General features: G+C 39.2%; 2 protein-coding genes across 4 annotated transcripts in view; one reads left to right on the forward strand and one right to left on the reverse strand.

Annotated features, from left to right (window-relative positions):
* Positions 1-16415, forward strand: part of LOC139746558 (uncharacterized) — a 78751-nt gene extending 62336 nt beyond the window's left edge. For 2 of the 3 annotated variants that reach the window (XM_071657917.1, XM_071657918.1), the window contains 2 exons: positions 10425-10515; positions 11315-16415. In XM_071657917.1, coding sequence (XP_071514018.1) covers positions 11325-12209 — 885 coding nt within the window. In that variant the 5' untranslated portion in view covers positions 10425-10515; positions 11315-11324 and the 3' untranslated portion in view covers positions 12210-16415. The remainder of the gene's footprint in view (positions 1-10424; positions 10516-11314) is intronic. The other variant, XM_071657916.1, reaches the window with a different exon arrangement.
* LOC139746557 (prenylcysteine oxidase 1-like) overlaps positions 1-23607 on the reverse strand; it is a 631496-nt gene that overhangs the window by 204146 nt on the left and 403743 nt on the right. The gene's annotated exons all lie outside the window — the stretch shown is intronic.

Raw genomic sequence — 23607 nt, forward strand, 5'->3', positions numbered from 1 at the left:
AGTAACAAAGTATTATTGCATAAGGGACCCCTCATCTGCATAAAGTCCTCCGGAGTCTCAGTTACCCCAGGCCTCGGCATATGTAAATTCAACACCTGACTTTAATATTCGCGCACGTAAAAACACGCATTAAAAACACATTTCATCATATCACATGTCATTTTTGTAAACATTTACATTCACAGTCTTTCTGTCACCATGCGCATTCAGCGGAGTTAGGTCTATTACGACTGGGTTTTTTTTTTTTTCTTTAACCCCAGTCCATGTGAAGAAACATGTATAAATTTGACAAAACCGTCCCAGACCACCATACAACCTTGGAGGTGTTCCATGACATTTAAAAGAAATGTATTACGCTTTATGTTCGTTCGCAAACCTTCAGCTTTACTATCCTGTCTCCATCTACACAGATATTACTGTCCTCCAGCAGAAAACCCTCTCATAGAACCATCAACAAATCTTCTGTTATCTGTATTTCCTATAAATTCACACATACTCATATACTGATGTTGAAATTTGATGACAATATGGGACAATGTAGGTTCCAGTAAAGAATTCTAACCACACTGACACTGTATGCACGTAGGGTGTCTGGCTAGGTTTAAGTACTGGGAACCGATAACGTCTAGTTTTCCAATGTTGCCCAAGAAAATGTTCAATGTAAATTGGACATCCGCGGTGTAATGGAAGCCTTGCTGACAGTAACACATTCAAGGGCCGCCCACGGTCAAGTATCACAGGATCGAATCCTAATCTTGGCAGCTTGACCATATCTCTAAGGGGCTGGTCAATAAAATGGGTACTGGGCCTAAGCTTTAATATCTATCTATCTATCTATCTATCTATATATATATATATATATATATATATATATATATATATATATATATATATATATATATATATATATACCTGGGGATAGGGGAGAAAGAATACTTCCCACGTATTCCCTGCGTGTCGTGGAAGGCGACTAAAAGGGAAGGGAGCGGGGGCTGGAATCCCCCCCCCCCATCTCGTCTAAAATTTTCCAAAAGGAACGGAGAGGTGGGCCAAGTGAGGATATACCCTCTAAGGCTCACTCCTCTGGTCTTAACGCTACCTCGCTAAACGCGGGATAAGGCGAATATATATATATATATATATATATATATATATATATATATATATATATATATATATATATATATAATGAGACGACCTTGACTTGGGTACTCAGTTGCTCATGCAGTCTCAGCTAAAACAAAATTACAAACGCGTATTGATGGTGACTGTGATCATCGTTTGTCCTCTGGTGAGCCGGGTAATGGGACGCCATCGAGGCCATAACGTTTAACCTTTACACACAGCCTCAGACAGCAGTATGTTTAACTCACTGTTTAGAGATACTTTATCACACCGCTCGTGACGTCGCTTTGGTGAAAACAATGACCGCCATCTTTGCTTTGGTCAATAGCCAACTCTGGTTCCGTTGTAGATAGGCGTTTACCCAGGACTCCAGTGTACTTTACAGTATTTGCTGCAATATTCTTCAACGGATTAACTTCATTCACGTTACATATCAATGAATCATATTGTAAAAAAAAATCTATTTCCAGTCTACACTACCAACGATGGAGTTCCATTCCTCTTGAGAGAAAGGTGTTGAAATTTGAAATCTAAAAGAAGAACTTGTCAGTTAGTTATAAATACTGAGTGACTCTTAAAGTCTGCCATGTAATTGAAAGCGAAAATTTCACCAAGCCTCAGTTTAAACAATTAGGTGTTGCTTTCAGTTACTCCTGCGGATAGAGCGTTTTATGTATCAAAGAAAACGTAGTTTGCCTCATTCTTAGTAAGCATCTTCCTCTACGTTTGTTTATTACTGCTTGTGAAACCAACTTTGACTGATTCATACCTAAATAACCGCTCAGATCAAGCTTGTTGAAACATTCGACAATCACGATTATCTGTATTTCGTCATCTTTTGACCCTCCCTTTCGTAGGCTTTATAGGTTAAGGTCAGTCATCTACGTGGCCGTCATGGTATTTTTCAAAAATATAGTGGTTGCTCACATCTGTGCTCTTCTGTACAGTTTCAAGTTGGGCGACCAAACCTGAACACCATACTCAGGGTGTGGAAGAGCCGGATATTTGCAGAGTAAGAATTAGTTTCTTAGATTAAATTTCCAGATATCTTTTTCAAGTCAACGATACTGAATAACCATTAATTCTTTGAGTTTTACAAATTCCACAAAATCATACCAAATCGATTGCCCTGCCAATGATTTCTTTTTTAAACTACTTCGACACTGCTCATCTGGAGTTTACCTGGAGCTGACCTCGAAAGTTTTCAAATGCCACAGCTTGGGCCGAGTTTAAGCTGCTAAGTCGTTGGTCGACCATGCTATTTGAGGCCACAGCCTGCAGGCTAACGAAACCACTTAGTACACGTTGTAAATCCTTATCCGGGGTCGTCTTAATTTACTCCACTATACATATATCTATTAGTGTTTCTGTTGGTTACTGGCAATGCCTTGAAAAGTCTTGGGGCCTGGGATGTTCCAGTCGTTGCTGCTCGTTGCACTTGATGGACATTGTGATGTCAATGGTAGTATTTTACATTCTTCCATTCCTTGTTGAGCCAGTTGGGAACTGACTGTTGGTTGAGAAACCTGATCTCTAGGATAAGCCTTTCCCGTCCGCGCTCCTGAGAATACATTCTCATCAATGTCAGCTGTTCTCATTAGTTCAGATCCTGTAAAGCACTACTGCAGGGTAGTGAGTTCGTTGCAGACTTTCTGACTGTGCAACTTCGCCCACCCTCGACAGGTGATGATAACACACAGCAGAACTATTTTCGGGAGAGAATTCGTGCCTTGAATTGCATAATCATTCGTTTTCCCTCTCGTCTTGAATGTCCTCAATATCCAGCCCATCATCTGTGTGGAAGAGGCAACTGTTGCCGAGGGTTTTCAAAACACTGTTCAGGTGTGATGAGATGTTGTCTGTGTTCGTCCAGTATTCTTTAGTTTTCTTTTATTTCTTCATTCGCCCCAAATCGAAGGAGTTTGAAATTTTCTCTCATGAAAAACTTGAGGTTTTCGATGGCCAAGCGGGACACTTTATTCATGTCTCCTGTTGACAAGATTTTTATACTTATTACAGTATTCTCTGCAAAGGATAATATGTAACTGTGACTTGTATCTGCGTCAGTGTCTGATATGAGAAAGAGGAACAGATGGGATGTGAGTACAGTTACTTGCAGGTAACGAGCTTTTCACCATGTATGCATTCAAAATAGTCTGATTTACAAGTGTTGATATTTACGAGTTAAAAAGTTGTATAACTATCTTCCAATTTTTCCGATTATTGTAGTCTTACCCATTTTGTGTGCCCGGGATGATGCCAGGGTCCAGACTTTTTGTTGAGATTATTTTGTGCTTGTGGAAGTGTTGATAGGCATTTCTTCATAAAGAAGAGTTCCAGGAATCTGGTCTTGGGGCAAGAATGCAGGGGCATGATCTTAATGGCGCTCTCTCTCTCTCTCTCTCTCTCTCTCTCTCTCTCTCTCTCTCTCTCTCTCTCTCTCTCTCTCTCTCTCAGAGTCCTGCGGCAGAGAGGTGAGATTTGGTGCGTGCAATCTAGGAGGGGTTGCTACTTAGGAAAGAAGGTGACTGGGTTGTTTTGGGCTCACTGAATACCGATTTATATACGACTTCTTTGTATCATTCCTTTTCTGGCCATCGTCTGGGTATGTACTGTGGTGAAGTCTTCGGGTAGTCTCCTACCTACACAGCTCCAAGCTGGGCCTGGGTTGGGTCGTTTGTGGACCAAGCTGTTGGAAGTCCCAGCCCTCAAAACCACATAGCCCCTACATGTTCTTAGTGGATCAGTGGAGTTGATGGTCCTCAACTGCACTTTGCTTATATATATATATATATATATATATATATATATATATATATATATATATATATATATATATATATATATATATTCTATTTCAATGATGGCACATTCTTCTTTTCCTGAGTCTGGTGTGAGCTTCTGAGTTTATGGTCCATGTCCGACAGATTGTCTCATGGGGTTTCTTTTCTGGGTGATTTATGGCTTTTTTGAGATTCGTTTCATTTCCCATTCCTATATGGAATGCGTCTTTCTCATTCTAGTTTAGGCTCCATTTACCTTTTTCCTCACTGGTATGTCTGTTGCATATTTAGAATGCTTCTGTGGTCATAAACGTAACACGCTCCATTGGCACGTTGGCACTCTTGAAAGGTTTACCACTGTGTCGCGGACATAGATTACATTGTATTTTTATCAGTTTACTGTTAAAACTGAAGTTACTTAATGCACGTTTGTGGTAGTGCATGCATTTTGCCCTGGTAGTTTAGCATCCATAGTGGTCCTTATTTACTTCACAACCTTGAATTTGTCACACAGTCTACTTAGTCCAGTTTCCACAGCCGTTTATCCTACCCTACTTTCCGTGGGATTCTTAGCACGATATAGTTTCCTTACCGCTTGCCATCGGATATATTTTGTAGACTGAAGCCCCATAGAAAAATAAGGTTTGGGTGTGGATTTCCAAAGAGGTTATGGCAAATGTCTGCAATTCGTATTTGCTCTGAAAATTCTTGCAAGTTTGCATCTTGTGACTTGTAGATGAGTGCAATGACCAGGTTTTGGTTTTTAGTCTCGACACCTAAACACGCCAGCTTCATCACTGGAGAAGTTTATGAGATCAAGTGTTATGAGGAAATCTTTTAACACCACCAAGTCCGTGAGCTGTGACTGGAACACTGGGGTGGGTTCGTCACTTGATGTCGGTCGGGGTGGAGGTGGAACATGGGAACTGTCCAGGCCCCCCCCCCCCCCCCCCCCCTCGAGCAGTGATGCCAAGTCTGGTTAATCTTCGTAGAATCACTGTCATTGATCTTCCAGGATGTCAGTTCTCTCCCTCTCTTTCCTGTATATTTTTCCCCCAGCTTATTTGCTTCCCTCGTGAAAGATGGACGACACAACTAGTTTGCCTGTGTCCAGGTGACTATCTAAGCCTCCACGCTGCTTGAGGAGATCTACTTGGATCTAAGGGCTCGATCTGCTCGAGCTATTACGAGTTTGTTTAGCGTTATATATGTGATCATTTAACCTCTTGAGCCAAAACAAAATTGCAGACGTTTACTCGCTTTTTTCAAAAATAAACTTATGCTAATAGGCAACAAATCTGACCCTCACAGAGGCTGGTAACACAGGCTTCTCTGGCGTCACTTGACTTAAGGGCTGAGTTTCGTCCTTGTAAGTGATCATGATACACAACTTCATTGTCTTATGCTGAAAGTTTAATTGCCTATTGATTCAGAGTCCATTTTCATTCATTCAGAAACATTATATTCCTAATAATATTGTGCCTAAATTTTCAGATGAGTGTGTTCTTTCGGGTAAATAACCATTCATGGTTCATGTATTTTAAAAGATGTTTCTTTTTATTATTGGGATACGTAATTCTCAACTACCAACAGACAGGCTGATTTCTTCCCAGAGAGTTGTTCTTTTCGTTATATTTAACAGAGAGCATTAATTTCAAGGTTAAAAATGGGTGGATTTTAAAGGAAATACTTTTCAATGTCAAGATTTTTCCCAATATTTTTCATATCAAAAACATCTTTTAAACCAATACTTTCCTCAGTTAGTTTGTTGGCTTCATGTAGCTTTTCTGTATCAGTGGTCTCAATCAGTGGTGCACATAACACTAGTGGTATGTGGGCACCACGTATCATTCTGTATCACTGGTTCCACCCAGTGGTGCACATAACACTAGTGGTATATGGGTATCACGTTATCATTCTCTGTACCACTGGTTCCATCTAGTGGTGCACGTACCACTAGCGGTATATGGGTATCACGATATCATTGTCTGTACCACTGGTTCCATCCACTGGTGCACGTACCACTAGCAGTATATGGGTATCACTTTATCATTCTCTATCACTTGTTCTACCCAGTGGTGCACGTACCACTAGCGGTATGTGGGTATCATGTTATCATTCTCTGTATCACTGGCTCACACCAGTGGTGCACGTACCACTAGCGGTATGTGGGTATCATGTTATCATTCTCTGTATCACTGGCTCACACCAGTGGTGCACGTACCACTAGCGGTATGTGGGTATCATGTTATCATTCTCTGTATCACTGGCTCATACCAGTGGTGCACGTACCACTAGCGGTATGTGGGTATCATGTTATCATTCTCTGTATCAGTGGTTCACACCAATTAACTCTCCTGAATAAATCCTGCTTGCACTAACATCACCTTTCAGGGTGTGCCAAACTGCAGACTACAAATGCATGTATTTTCATAGCCTGTGTTGACACTGTCAAAGATTTGAACTGGTGGGAAAGACTGAGATCAATAAGACTGTACTCTCTAGAGGGCAGATGGGAGAGGTACCTGTACCTTTCCACAAAAGGATTCCCTTTTGGGGGGAACCTATAGCACCCAGGAAACTGGCCATGTCCACTGGGCAGGATCACAGGAGTACAAGAGTGTAGCGATATTAGAGGAGCAAGTGTTCATTATCCTCCTCGTGGAAGTTGCATCTTGTTCATAAGGGGTCTCGAGATAGGTTGAATCTATGTTCTAATGCTAGAGTTGGGTGGTGTCCAGAATAAACATGAGAAAAGAGTAACTTGTACAGGTTTAGAAAGTATAACTTCAGAAGAGAGTATGTGTAGCGGAGGGAAATTTAAGACTGGGTTATGAGGGTGATTATACAGTTCTTGACGCACATATACATGCATATACGTATCATTGTATACATGAATATACATATATACCCATGTACATATTCATACTTGCTTGCCTTAAGCCATTTCTGTCGCTACATCGCCACACAGGAAATAGCATCGCTACCCCCTGCTTCAGCGAGGTAGCGCCAGGAAAGCAAACAAAAAAGGCTACATATGTTCACACTTAGTCTCTAGTTGTCATGTGTACTGCACCAAAACCAAAGCTCCCTATCCACATCCAGGACCCACAGACCTTTCCATGGTTTACCCCAGATGCTCCACATGCCCTGCTTCAGTCCATTGACAGCACATCGACCCCGGTATACCACATCGTTCCAATTCACTCTATCCTTTGCACGCCTCTCCCCCTCCTGTATGTTCAGGCCCCAATCGCTCAAAATCTTTTTCACTCTATTTTTCCACCTTCAATTTAGTCTCCCGCTTCTCCTTGTTCCCTCCACCTCTGACACTTTTATCCTCTTTGTCAATCTTTCCTCACTCATTCTCTCAATGTGTCCAAACCATTTCAAAACACCCTCTTCTGCTCTCTCAACCACACTCTTCTTATTTCCACACATCTCTCTTACCTTTTCATTACTTACCCAATCAAACCACCTCACACCACATATTGTCCTCAAACATTTCACTTCCAACACATCCACTCTCCTCCACACAACAATATCTATAGCCCATGCCTCGCAAAATTATAACATTGTTGGAACTACTATCCTTCATACATATCCATTTTTGCTTTCTAAGATAATGTTCTTTCCTTCCACACATTCTTCAATGCTCCCAGAACTTTTGCCCCCTCCCCCACCCTGTGACTCACTTCCGCTTCCATGGTTCCATCTGCTGCTAAGTCCACTTCCAGATATCTAAAACACTTCACTTCCTCCAATTTTTCTCCATTTAAACACATCCCAATTAACTTGTCCCTCAACCCTACTGAACCTAATAACCTTGTTCTTATTCACATTTACTCTCAACTTTCTCCTTTCACACACTTTTCCAAACTCAGTCACCAACCTCTGCAGTTTCTTACCCAAATCAGTGGCTAAAGCTGTATCATCGGTGAACAACAACTGACTCAATTCCCAGGCCCCTTCATCCACAACAGACTGTATAACTGCCTCCCCCTCTCCAAAACTCTTGCATTTACCTCCCTAACCACCCCATCCATAAACAAATTAAACAACCATGGGGACATCACACACTGCTGACACAAACCGACATTCACTGGGAACAATCACTCTTCTCTCTTCCTACTCATACACATGCCTTACATCCTTGGTAAAAACTTTTCACTGCTTCCAGCAACTTACCTCCCACACCATATACTCTTAAAAACCTTCCACAAAGCATCTCTATCAACCCTATCATATGCCTTTTCCAGATCCATAAATGCTACATACAAATCCATCTGTTTTTCTAAGTATTCCTAACATACATTCTTCAAAGCAAACACCTGATCCACACATCCTTTACCACTTCTGAAACCACACTGCTCTTCCCCAATCTGATGCTCTGGACATGCCTTCAGCCTCTCACTCAATACCCTCCCATATAATTTCCCAGGAACACTCAACAAACTTATGCCTCTGTAGTTTGAACACTCGCCTTTATCCCCTTTGCCTTTGTACAATGGCACTATGCATACAATCCGCCAATCCTCAGGCAATTCACCATGATCCATACATACATTGAATATCCTTACCAACCAATCAACACCACAGTCACCCCCTCTTTTAATAAATTCCATTGCAATACCATCCAAACCCACTGCCTTGCCAGCTTCCATCTTTCGCAAAGCTTTCACTATCTCTTTTCTGTTTACTAAACCATTCTCCCTGACCCTCTCACTTTACATACCACCCCGACCAAAACACCCTATATCTGCCACTCTATGATGAAACAATTCAACAAACATTCAAAATATTCACTCAATCTCCTTCTCACTTCATTCTGTCCTATTATCATCTCCTTACTCGCCCCCCTTCACCGATGTTCCCATTTGTTCTCTTGTCTTGCACATGTTATTTACCTCCTTCCAAAACATTATTTTATTATCCTTAAAATTTAATGATACTCTCTCACCCCATCTCTCATTTGCCTCCTTTTTCTTTAATACATCTCCCACTCACTTGCACTATTCCCTGCAAGTATTGTCCAAATACCTCTCTTTTCTCTTTCACTAACAACCTTGCTTCTTCATCCCATCACTCACTACACCATTTCCTGCATTAGCTAGGTAGCAATAAGAACTCAGGACTGAGCCTTGGAGGGACTATCCTCACTTGGCCCCCTTTTCTGTTCCTTCTTTTGGAAAATCATAAAACAGGAGGGAAGGATTTCCAGCCCCCTGCTCCCTCCCCTTTTAGTTGCCTTCTATGACACACAGAAGTATTCTTTCTCCCATCCCCTATATTACTATTGTTGTGTTTGATGGGGACAGGGGGATCTGTGAGTACATGTGTGGAAATTAGAAACAAGAGGTTGACTTTTTACATCTTTTTGGATGTTGTTCATTGGTTATGAAGTGATATGGTTTGGATGAGTCTAACTGTTGTTTCAAGGAACTGTGCCAAGCATGGTTAGGTGAAATTGCATTGAAATCATTTTTGTTTTGTTGTGCAGGTGTTGAGTGTTTGTGGTTTTTAAGCATCTGATAATTGTTCTGGGTGCTCTGTTTTGAGTTGATTGCAGCTTTGTTATGTTTGCTCTTGACTGAGGGATGTCTTGAAAGGTGAGGTGTACTTTAGGGTAGAAAGGATAAAATGTTTGTAAAGGATATTGAGAGATTCTCAGTTTCTCCCAATCTGGTATCACTAAATCTTGCTAGGGTACTTTTTTTTGTGTGTGTGTACTGCTCATATGTTGTTTGTGTTTTGCGGAGTACATTCCTGTGTGTTATATATGATGTCTAGTTATATATACTGACTAGCCAGGATGGAGTTTTGCTCAGTGAGTGACTGACCATTTAGGCTGATGGGAGGGTTCAGATTGGATTTATATATATTAAATCCAGATTTGTCCTAGGACATATTTATTGTAAAGTACCATTTTAAGGTTCATGAAGTATTTCATAAATTACTCTCGGAAAATCCTGGAAGGCATGGGTCCTCACTTACACCCAGAATCAATTCCCCTTTGGTATGACAGGCATACAAGACTATGAAACACAGTACTACTGAAATCAACAGCTTGCCAAAACACTCTACACATCCAGGACCTAAAACTGTTTAAAACCGCCTGCCGTCATTAAAAATATTATGGAATGCATAATGGAGCAATGTGGAAAGGTTCTAGACTAATGTCTACAAAGTCTACTAGAACAACCAGGATGTGGTACTTACATAGGCCTCTGACAGCTTGACAAAGTAGAGGAGCAACAAGGCAAGTTGGTATCAGGCCAAGTAGAGGGGTTGAAGAGCTCCAAAGTATGTCACTCTGCTGGATTAAATTTTATAATGTAAGGAGATACACAGGAATATAAGTCATTAGGCTAGTGGTATACATACAATTGAATGTGAAATATTAGGCTACTAGTATACATCTCAAAAAAGTTGAAAACCACTGCTCTAAATCTTATAAAAATATCAGACAAAATTTAAAAAATCAATGATACTATATTCTCCCTTTAATTCTTTCAGGAACTGGTTCCCTGTCATCTGGCAGACCAGGAAGGATCCATAGTTTAGTTTAACTGTGCAGCATACACAAGCACATAGGCTACTAGATTAGGTACCTTCCTTTTTATATTTTGTTGGACTGCACCACTTAACACTAACACCTTTCATTGCATTGTTACTGGATTCCACCTGCTTGAGGTTACAGCATGAGTGAGAGGTCACCTTTGGCAAGATTGCATCACTGTCACTTGACTAAAGAGAGGGCAGTCTTGTCAAAGAACTTTTTGCCTTAAAGGAGTCCATCCTGTCCCTGCTACTGAGAGTAGTGCAGCCTTGGAGCTGCAGGAGCCCCTGGAAAAAGGGTCCTGGAGTAACACTCCGACCCCTTCTGAAAGAGGTCCTGGGGAAATATATCATTATTACCACCTTCCACTGCTGTATATGTTTATGACATGAGCTTATTGTGAAGATAAGAATATCTGCCAATGCCTCTTTGGTACAATATTTTGTGATATATTTTCTAATCCCTTATTCTTTACATACTTTTATTTCTTACTATTAGTTTTGCTATTTAAAATGTAAGTTGTAGATATTTACTTTTTGCTTTGGAGTATAACAATCATTAAAAAATAGTGAACCATATTTAACAATATAGAACAGATTTATATTTTGGAAACTATTTCTCATTTAGTAAATATAATTCATTCTTTTTTGATTATGTATCCTCTTCGTATCATTTTTCATGTCAGGGGAATGCTTTGGATTACCAGTAGCTTCCATATATGAGAAACATCATTATTTTTATCAATATGTTATCACATTACACAAGATTATCATTAGTTATCCAGTGCACTCAGTATACATGTGTACAAACCAGTGTCAACAATATCCAAATATGATTCATCTTTCAGGTTCAGCCTAATGGACGGATTTTTCCTGTCTATCTTCCTGGCGGTATGTGTGTTGGTGGCAGTGTTGATGCGTTGCATATGCTACCGTTCCTCCTGCATCCGTCGGCTGCTGAGCAACAGTGATGATGACATTCTTCCTCGTCATACTGCGCCAATCATCACACCGTCCCGCTCACAACAGCAACAGCAACACAGCCCTCAGCTCTCAGATGATGTTACTGACTCTCCCATCATTCCTCATAATCGTGCAGTTTTTACAATATACACTTTCCAGCAGCAGCCGTCCCCACTACTGCAGCGGTCTCCTCACTTGGCTGACCCTCCCAAGTATTCTTCATTGCCTGCTGATGCCCCACCTAAGTATGAAGACCTTTTCCCTATGGTGGAGATGTGCAATTCCTGCAAAGGCCACATGTCACTACCCACTGTCCCTCTCCAGGATCTGCAGCAGCCTCTACAGACACCAGTGTCCTCAACCTCCACTGCCAGTACCACTTGTTCTGCCCACAGCCCTTGTTCCAGCCTCACTACCAGTTCTACCCACACATCTTCCACCACCAGTCCTGCCAACAACTCTTCTTCAGCCACTAGTCCTGCCAACAACTCTTCTTCCACCACAAGTCCTATCCACACTTCTTCCAATCCCACCACTGTAACAGACCTCGTAGTTAGCCCCGCAGATACTTCTTCCTCAGTTATTACCACAAGTTCCTCTCCTATCACCAGTCCTGTCCACACTCCTGCTTCCGTCCACACTTCTGACCCTTCCCACAGTACTTCCTCCACCAGCAGTACCCATCCTCTTGCCACTGTTCACACTCCCACCTACCACAGTGTACCTTCTGAGGATCCACCACTCGATACTGTGGCTTCCCAGCCCATGAATGGCGAGTGATGCAACTCATATCTGTATTCCACTGAAAGTATGGGCATTCACAGTCATGATATTATGTAAAACAAAGACATTATTAAATACTTTGGGACCACCTCAGGATAAACTTAGCTCAAGTAGCCTTAAGTAATGTGGGGAGTAATGTGCATCAGCTGGCCTGGTGTCTGCCAGATACTATGGTGCTACAGTTTGTGCTGAGCTTATTGGTATTGCAGCCATACCATGCTGCCTGTTAGTGGAGATGCCACCCCGTGCTGCCTGTTGGTGGTGCTGCAACCCCATGCTGTATGTTGGTGATACTGCAACATGTGATGCTGACTGGTGGAGCCGCAGCATGTAATGTCTACTGGTAGTGCTGCAACATGTGATGCTTCCCAACGGTGCTGCAACATAAGCTATTAAAGGTACGGCAACATGTGATGCCTACTAATGGTTTTGCAGCATGTGAAGTTGTTAGTGGTGCCAGAACACATGATGTTATTAATGGTGCTGCTACACGTGATACTACTAGTGGTGCATCAACATGGTGCTTACTGGTGGTGCAGCAACACATAATGCAACTGGTGATACTGTAATGTGTAGTACCTGATGATAGCACACCAGTGTGTGGAGGTGCTGCAATACATGGAGCCAACTAAAGATGCTTAAGTCTGTGGTGCCTTCCACTGAAGCTGCAACATATGGTGCTTCCTAGTAACACAGCCATATACTTGACCTCCCACCTGGTATTGTCGTGTTGCTGTAATATAAACAATAAACACTCAGAGAGAATGTGACGTGATGGTGTGGTCAGGTACACTTCCATCATCTAATTTACACAGTTACCAAGTGAAAGCTTGTGAAAACTTGGACTCTAAAGTCTCAGGACACTGAATCAATTGCTCATGAGTTTTTTTCTTTTACTATGATAAAATAAGCAATTGCACATAAATGGTGTTGCTGCATACATACAGTAAATGTTTCCTACATTTCCTCATATCAATAAAACACTTGTGTAAAGATGTGAATACTGATAGTATGAACACTGGTATTTATAAGCTTTGAGTACTTAAGTGCTGATGTATTTCATTTGCATTTAAACGGTTCAGTAAACCCAGAACAGATAAAGTCCTAGGAATAGCTCATCACATCTAGGGTTAGACAAGTGGCACAGGGGCAAGTACAAGATGCCATGGTGTGATGACAATGTTGTGTTTACAGTCCTAGTATGCCCATGGTAGCTGGTGGTGAAGGCAATGCCAAGAGGTATCCAACTGCCAATCACCATTATCCAGTGCCTTGGACCGTCTTATGCTCTTTAACGTTACTATCTTATTCTCTAGGAAATCATGTAAACTGGACTGACTCAGAGTAATTAATCAGCTAAGCAGATGATCAAGTGTTTACCATTACTGACTATGAATCACCATAGGCCTGCCTGGGTTCAGGCATGCACAATTTCGAATCCTTAGTGCAGTAGTCAGCTTACACAGTGCCCAAACGTTTGTCCTCCTTTAAGGGCTTAGGCTCAGGTGTGTGTGTGTGTGTGTGTGTGTGTGTGTGTGTGTGTGTGTGTGTGTGTAAGTATGTGTGTGTGTGTGTGTGTGTGTATACACAAATACACGTAAAGACACGATACATATATACAAGGTTAAGAGATAGGGCAACACGAGTGTAAAGCTCTCTCCCAGTAATGCACAAATAGTAATTACAAAAGTATAACATGCTACTACCATGCTCTCCTGTTGTCTTAGGCTCATGACTCAGTTACCTGGTTCAGCATGATGAGAAAGATGTTAACTTTTAACATGCCTTAGTTTATATAATTTACCTGATAAAAGTATTAAAAATTCTCATTTATACATGTACCGATGAAATTATATTGAAATCCATATCAGATATATTGAAGTCGAATTTTGATACTTATATATCTAAACACACTCACACACACACATATATTTTTATTTCTATCATACTTTATCGCTGTCTCCCGCGTTAGCGAGGTAGTGCAAGGAAACAGATGAAAGAATGGCCCAACCCACCCCCATACCCATGTATATACATAAATGCCCACACACACACACACATGTACACACACACACACATTATATATATATATATATATATATATATATATATATATATATATATATATATATAGGTTTGATCGAATAAGTAATGAAAGGGTAAGAGAGGTGTGTGGAAATAAAAAGTGTGTGGTTGAGAGAGCAGAAGACGGTGTGCTGAAATGGTTTGGTCACATGGAGAGAATGAGTGAGGAAAGATTGACAAAGAGGATACATGTGTCAGAGATAGAGGGAACAAGAAGCAGGAGACCAAATTGGAGTTTCAAGGATGGAGTGAAAAAGATTTTGAGCAATCGGAGATTGAACATACAGGAGGGTGAAAGGCATGCTAGGAATGGAGTGAATTGAAATGATGTGGTATACCAAGGTTGATGTGCTGTCAACGGACTGAAACAGGGCATGTGAAGCGTATGGGGTAAACCATGGGAAGTTTTGTGGGGCCTGGATGTGGAAAGGGAGCTGTGATTTTGGTGCATTACACATGACAGCTAGAGACTGAGTGTGAACGAATGTGGCCTCTTTTGTTTTTTCTTAGCGCTACCTCGTGGGGGCAGGGGATGCCATTTCATGTATGGCAGGGTGGCGACAGTAATGGATGAAGGCAGCAAGTATAAATGAGTACATGTCTATATATGTATATGTCTGTGTATGTATATGTATGTATAATGTATGTGTACATTGAAATGTATAGGTATGTATGTGTGTGGGCGTTTATGTATATACATGTCTATGTGGGTGGGTTTGGCTATTCTTTCGTCTGTTTCCTTGCTCTACCTCGCTTATGCGGGAGATGGCAATTAAGTATAATAAAAAGAAAATAATAATAATAATATATATAAGGGTTTATGAATGTGTGTGTGTGTATTGGTATTATTACAATTACCCCAGGACCTTTCTAAAGGTTCCTGCTGCCCTGGGTGTGCTACTTCCAGTAATAGGGAAATGTGGGCTCCTCTTGAGTGAGTTCTTTGACAAAACTGTACACCATATGAAACAGCCTCGTCAAAGATGACATTTTACTTGCTGTGTAACCTCCAACAGGCCAAGTCCAGTGACACATATAGTTATTTATCTTTTATTTATAAGTACTTTAGGACCAATTTCTATGGAAAAGTCTTTATGTTACCCATGTTACCCAGGACCTTTTTGAAGGTTCCTGCAGCTGAAGGTTATGCTTCTTCCATTAGCAAGAAATGTGGCCTCCTTGGAGTGAAAAGATCCTTGACGAGACAGCACTTCCAATATAGAGCCATGTCAAAGATGACTTCTTACTCGAAGCTGAATGACTTGATTAGGTTTTTAAATTAGGATGTCAGGGGAATGACTTTTGATAGTGCATAACCGAGATGTTGAGAGCATAAGGATGTAAGTGTGAATGGAAATATCAGTATCCCTTAAAAAATGAGCTTTTCTGCAAAGTGAAAACTAAAAAGAGCTGTAATGTGGAGGACCATGTTCACTTTAACACACTAAGCATAAATTGAGGATATGTATGAGTGTTCCAAAAGGCTGTAAGTACTTGCTCTACTGTATGTAAAATGGAATCAAGTGAAAGATAACAGACACATATAAACAAATACTCATGAGCACTGCAAATGTAACCTTTTTATACAACCAACCAATAGTTCTCTTTTCATAATATGACACTGAATTAGGGGCTGATGAATACATCAGAATGTGATGAGCTGCGAATGAATTGTGGAATTATTTGGTTAGTCCTAAATATAACAGCATATGTTGTTTAATTACTGCTTTTTAATCTTCTTGAAAGGGACAGGGTTGAGACACAAACCTTTTACTTTTTAAATATCTTTCAAATGTCGATGTAACCAACTTACCTAGAAAACTGTTCTTTACTCTTTCTATGTACTATGTGCCATGTGTTCTATATTTTGTATTTTGATATTTTCTATTTCTTTAAAGTGTAATGAATCACAAATACGTGCTCTGTAACAGTAGAATTTGACACTATTTAAGAAATGCTGTAAGCAGTACATACAGTACATTATATATACAACTCACTATTTAAAGACACAACACATTAAAGCATAGTTTTGTACAAAAGCTTCTACTTTAACTTCTACATGTGTTTGTGCCAATGTGTAAATACTGTAAATATATGTAATTATGTATCTGAATTGATTTTGTAGCCCTTTTAATTCCTAGTAGTTTTATAAATCATATATTGAAAAATGGGTAGGATTGGAATGTGACCCAGTGCATTAATAAAACATTTCATATATTGTACTCTTAAAGACCATCTGATACAAAGGGTACTACTATAAGATAAATCAACCTTATAATGAGAAAAGTACTTGAAAAGTACAGTTGAGTATGAGGATTATTGAGTTCCACAGACTGGGAGAATTTTTAAAGTTTATTGTCTTTTAGAGAAATGATTAGTTTTCTGTCTTATGTGACCTTTGAGGAACATATAAAGAGCTCACGAGATTAATGCTCAGATTTAAAAAAAGCTGAAAAGAATATATCTAAACAATACTGTACTATGAATCTTTAAAGTATTTGGTATGTAATGATGCAATAATTAGTACTAGAGTATGCGTCATTCTGAGTTTGTGTTCTGAACTTTGAAATCTGTTGGTCAGTTTTTGCCTCTCTGGTATTTTGATAACTGATCCTTACAAAAGATGCATGTGGTCTTACACAAAAGCAGCAGACAGTACTTGTCACTGCATTTCAAAAGTGCTGCACATTTGTATGTGTGAATGGAATGTGAGTGAAGTGACAAACAAATGTAAGAAAGAATGGAAATAATTGATTCATTCAGAAAAGGTAAAATGAATATGCTAGTATTGTTCTAGATTAAATTCACATAATAGATTTCTTGAATGGAAAAGACTGAGGGCAGTGAAATTAGGTGTGTTAGATGATACAGATAATTGCAAAGGGAAGGACTTCTAATGAAAGCAGTCTGAAAATGTCTTTGATTGCAGATAAGTAAGCTTGTGATTATTATTTACAAAAAGCAAGTGGACGAAAAAGGGTTAAAGATACTCTTTGTTAAAAGAGCAGATGAGGACAGACATCCACGTAAAATTAAAACGAGATGTAAATGCAACAGCACAAAGTGAGACTGAGATGGTGTGAAGGCATGTAAAGAGTGCATTAAGGGGATCATGCATGGTTATTAAGTGATTTATTTGCATAAAGACAGCAGGGTTATAAATGCACATTCAAAATATCTACACAAGATTTAATGTAGATTGACCAAAGACTTTCAGAGTTATTACAAAAAATCTTTAAGAAAAAACAAAATAAAGATGAGTAGCACTGAAAAGCTAAGATCATTTTATTCTGAATTACTCACAATGTAAACTTCAAATGTATATCCACAAAAATATTCAATTGAATTTTGATATGCACCATAGTTTTAGGAAAAAATTTAGATTTTTATGTCATCAATAACTCCACTTCCAGTTTTCAAAGGGTTGATAAATTACAATTTGTTTCTCAACTCACTCAAACACATTCTCAGCCCACAATCAGTGTGTTCCAGTGAAACATGAACTTCTACATTGAAAACAGTGCTTATCAAAAATAATGAAAAATAAAAGACTGATGAAGAAGATGGTTATGGTGGAAGAATGAGACAGCATGACATCATGTATAAGACATAATTACAGCAGGATTTTTTTTGAGTGATTATAGTTTATAACAAAAATGATAGAATAAATGAATGGAAGGTTCCAGTAGAGTCAGAGGTACATGATACTAATTTTAAGACCATTTTCATATCGATGGTGTAATAAGGTAAGAATTAAGTAGAACTAATTGCAGAGGAGTTGAAATAAGAACAGAGGAAGAAGATAATAAGTTACAGTAAGCTGATGGCAGCCAAAGAGAATAACAAGCATACAATTCTGATAATGAAATGAAAGAAAATCGGTATCAATATTAAATCTTTATTGACATATAAATAAGTATAACTACGACTATTCAAGAATACTGAATGCAAAACAAGGGAAACAAAGGAAGTTTTACAGTTCAGTTGAAGATATAAGAGCAAACATTAACTAGAAGCTAAAACACAGTGACAACTAGATACATATGTGCACAGATAAAGATCATAAATATATCAGCACCTAAAATGCAGCAGTATTTCAAATAACTTCAGCAAACTCTAAAGTTTCAGCTGTATTCTTGTAGGTATATCAACTGAAAGTTCAGGTGAAACAGTTCACAGATAAGCATTTTGTCACAAAAAGAAATTTTGTGAGACCATCATATGGATGGCACTCGTCTCAGGATTTCACCCTCTGCAGGATACGAGGCAGGTAGTGGTGGACATTCATACCAAATGTTTGGGTGTTGGGTGTACCACAAAACTTATGACTCATGCTTGTCACACCCAGGAGGTACCACTTGGTCCCTCCTTGTCTTGAAAGAGACAGAGGCCTCCAGAATCTCCCCTGCATCTGGGCCTACTCCTCCAGCATACAGAAGTGAGCTTGATTCAGATAAATTTTGAGTGAAAGACACAGATATTTATCTGAACAAGAGGTACATAAGCCTGCTGCATGATGGAGGGCAACCCAGCATGGAAGGGATCTGCAAGAGGCCATGGATTTTTAATTTGTCACTAGCCAAGTTGCATTTACTTTTCTAAAGACTACCTCATCATGCATCTGTGCCAGGACTGAAGACTTATCTGTAGAAAAGACTCATACTCATGGTGATGTAGAGCACTGTCATAACATTACCAAATATGAAAAATCTTTATCATGCATATTGCAAATTTTTTCAAATGATTCAAAATAGAAATATCAAAACTTATAAATTCAAAATCCTTTTTCCTAATAAAATAGCTAGAACTCTGTACTGCTTCATTATTCAATTAAGAAGTAGGAAGAGTTTCATCCTTGTTTTACTATTTAATATAACAATAGTTTCAGGAGTAAACAGCATGGTCACTTTCAGTATCTTCTAGTACCTAGTATCAACACTATTGTTTCTAAAGTTCACTAAGAATAACTCTAGTAGATTTAATCTACCTAAAATAACAAGACTCCTAGCCAATTAGCCAACTTGCTGTACAGTAAGGCTTTCATCACAAGAGCATATACTGTGTATTCTTTCCACTATTCATACAGTACAATAAATCATGTTCTACTTTTGGCTATTACAATATACTCTATTAATCATTTTGCAGTATAAGTGAGATTCATGAATATATCTTTAGGTAATTCAAAATCTTGACAAATAACAGCCAAACTTTGTTATCTGTTTCTATACCTAGAATAAAACACTGATAGACTTAGGGTCTTCTCCATGTCTGCTTGTTTCGGGATCTATTACAATTATTATTATACTTGATCACTATTTCCCGTGTTAGCGCCACAAACAGATGAAGAAAGACCTGTCCACTCATACTTTATACTTCTTTTGTTAAGTGAGATGGCATGGGCAACTGAGGCCCAAATCAAGGCCATCCCATAATCGCTATATATATTTCCCAGTGCCATCCACCCCAGAGGAAACAGCATTGGCACCCTGTGTCAGCGAGGTAGCTCCAGGATACAGACAAAGAAAGGCTACATCTGCTCACATTCATTACTAAAAAGATCTATTATTCTCACAGCCACATCTTTTCAAAGCCCAAGCATCAATGGGTCTAAGTAGTCTCAGAATACAGTATATAAGAAATATATGTTGTTTCTGAACATATTCCCACTATCACATACCACAATGGTGTAGTGGTCAGCATTCTTAACCGTGACACATTCATGGGCCGCCCAGGGTTGAGCATGTGGGTTCGAATCCTGGTTGCAACAGTCGGTCCACAGTCAACCCAGCTGTTCATCTGCCCCGAGGGGTTGGTCAATAAAATGGGTACCTGGCTCAGGCTAGGCTATATATATCATTTATTTATCTATTATATTAATTGCCATCTCCTGCATCAGCAAGGTAGTGCAAGGAAACAGACAAGGAATGGCCCTACCCACTTACATACACATGTATATACATAAATGCCCACACACGCACATATACATACACATACATTTCAACATATGTATACATATAGATGCACAGACATATACATATATACACAAGAACATATTCATACTTGCTGCCTTCATCCATTTCTGTCGCCACCCTACCACACATGAAATAGCATCCCCACACACACACACACACACACACCCTGCACCCTCCAGCGAGATAGCGCTAGGAAAAGACAAAAAAAAAGGCCACATTCGTTCACACTCAGTCTCAAGCTGTCATGTGTAATGCACCAAAACCACAGCTCCCTTTCCAAATCCAGGCCCCACAAAACTACCCATGGTTTTACCCTAGACACTTCACATGCCCTGGTTCAATCCATTGACAACACGTCAACCCCAGTATACCACATCGTTCCAATTCACTCTATTCCTTGCGCTCCTTTCACCCTCCTCTATGTTCAAGCTCCAATTGCTCAAAATCTTTTTCACTCCATCCTTCCACCTCCAATTTGGTCTCCTACTTCTCCTTGTTCTCTACCTCTGACATATATGTCCACTTTGTAAACCTTTCCTCACTCATTCTCTCTATGCGACCGAACCATTTCAACACAACCTCTTCTGCTCTCTCAACCACACTCTTTTTATTACCACACATCTCTCTTACCCTTTCATCACTTACTTGATCACACTACCTCACACCACATATTGTCCTCAAACATTTCATTTCCAACACATCCACCCTCCTGCGCAGAACCTATCTATAACCCATGCTTTGCAACCATATAACATTGTGGGAACTACTATTCCTTCAAACATACCCATTTTTGCTCTCCGAGATAACGTTCTCACCTTCCAAACATTCTTCAACACTCCCAGAACCTTCACCCCCTCCCCCCCCCAATGAGTCACCTCCACTTCCATGGTTCCATCTGATGCTATGTCCACTCCCAGATATCTAACACACTTCATTTCCACCAGCTTTTCTCCATTCAAACTTACCTCCCAATTGACTTGCCCCTCAACCCTACTGAACCTAATAACCTTGCTCTTATTCACATTTACTCTTAGCTTTCTTCTTTCACTTTATCTATTTATCCCTGGGAATAGGAGAGAAAGAAAACTTCCAACATATTGCCTATGTATCGTAAAAGGCGACTAAAAGGGGAGGGAGCAGAGGGCTGGAAATCCTCCCCTCCAGTTTCTACTTTTCTGAGAGAAGAAACAGAGAAGAGGGTCAAATTAGGATTTCCCCTCTTAGGCTCAGTCCTCTGTTCCTAACACTATCTTGCTAATGAGGGAAATGCGAATATGTACGAAAAAAAACAATTATCATACTTGATCGTCGTTTCCCGTATCAGCTAAGAAGTGCCAAGAAACAGCCAAAGAAATGGCTCATCCACTCAGATACACACACATACACACACACACACACACACATATATATATATATATGTGCGTATATATATGCGTGTGTGGACGTGTCTGTATATACATGTGTATGGGGGTGGGTTGGGCCATTTCTTTCGTCTGTTTCCTTGCGCTACCTCGCAAACGCGGGAGACAGCGACAAAGCAAAATAATATATATATATATATATATATATATATATATATATATATATATATATATATATATATATATATATATATATTATCCCTGGGGATAGGGGATTAAGAGTACTTCCCACGTATTCCCTGCGTGTCGTAGAAGGCGACTAAAAGGGGAGGGAGCGGGGGGCTGGAAATCATCCCCTCTCTTTTTTTTTTTTTTTAATTTTCCAAAACAAGGAACAGAGGGGGCCAGGTGAGGATATTCCAAAAAAGGCCCAGTCCTCTGTTCTTAACGCTACCTCGCTAATGCGGGAAATGGCGAATAGTTTAAAAGAAAAAAGAAATATATATATATTTTCTTTCATACTATTCGCCATTTCCCGCATTAGCGAGGTAGCGCTAAGAACAGAGGACTGGACCTTTGAGGGAATATCCTCACCTGGTCCCCTTCTCTGTTCCTTCTTTTGGAAAAAAAAAAAAAAACGAGAGGGGAGGATTTCCAGCCGCCCGCTCCCTTCCCTTTTAGTCGCCTTCTACGACACGCAGGGAATGCGTGGGAAGTATTCTTTCTCCCCCATCCATGTATAATCACTAAATCATTCAGACATCATACATTCTAATGGCATAAGTCCAACATCAATGTCTGAAATACAAACTAAAAAATTCTTTGTGCTCAGTTTGATTTAAGTTATAAGCAAAGTTCATGCTTTCCTGCTTTGCTTCAAAGGAACAAGCATGGGAAAACTACGAAGAGCAACATCAAGAAACTTACATTTGACAAAAAAAGAAAAAATATAGCAAAAAAATGCAACTTCTCGAATGAGAGTGGAAAAGATTTTTCACTAAGCAAACCAGTATATGGTATGTAACTAACTGATACTATTATAATATGAAGTCTACCTCAAACAAACTTGATATCTGTTAGTAAATCTTTAATGTCCATGATAATGTACTAAAGATCTTCTACTTCTCTTTGCATAGCAAATACAGTATGCAGATTAATCCCTTAACTAATAGTGATATATGTTCTATACTTGAACTACTTAATACTTACAGTATATATATATATATATATATATATATATATATATATATATATATATATATATATATATATATATATATATATATATATATATATGCATATATATATATATATATATATATGCATATATATATATATATATGCATATATATATATATGCATATATATATATATATATATATATATATATATATATATATATATATATATATATATATATATATATATATTTTCTTTTTCTTTTTTTCAAACTATTCGCCATTTCCCGCATTAGCGAGGTAGCGTTAAGAACAGATGACTGGGCCTTTGAGGGACTACCCTCACCTGGCCCAATTCTCTGTTCCTTCTTTTGGAAAATTAAAAAAAAAACGAGAGGGGAGGATTTCCAGCCCCCCGCTCCCTCCCCTTTTAGTCGCCTTCTACGACACGCAGGGAATACGTGGGAATTATTCTTTCTCCCCTATCCCCAGGGAATATATATATATATATATATATATATATATATATATATATATATATATATGCATAAATGCCCGTACATGCACATATACATACATATACATATCAACATATGATATACACATATGTACACATACACATACATATATATGTACATGTTGGAAAGGATCACAATTTTGCATGTGATCAAGTATATTCCTATGAGTCTATGGGAAAAATGAAACATGAAAAGTTTCCATGTGCACTTTCGTGTAATAATCACATCATTAGGGGAGACACATGAGAGGTAGTAGGACGTCTTGGACAATCGCATGTTTA

Source organism: Panulirus ornatus, chromosome 65 (genome assembly GCF_036320965.1).
Source record: "Panulirus ornatus isolate Po-2019 chromosome 65, ASM3632096v1, whole genome shotgun sequence".
Taxonomy (NCBI): Eukaryota; Metazoa; Arthropoda; class Malacostraca; order Decapoda; family Palinuridae; genus Panulirus; species Panulirus ornatus.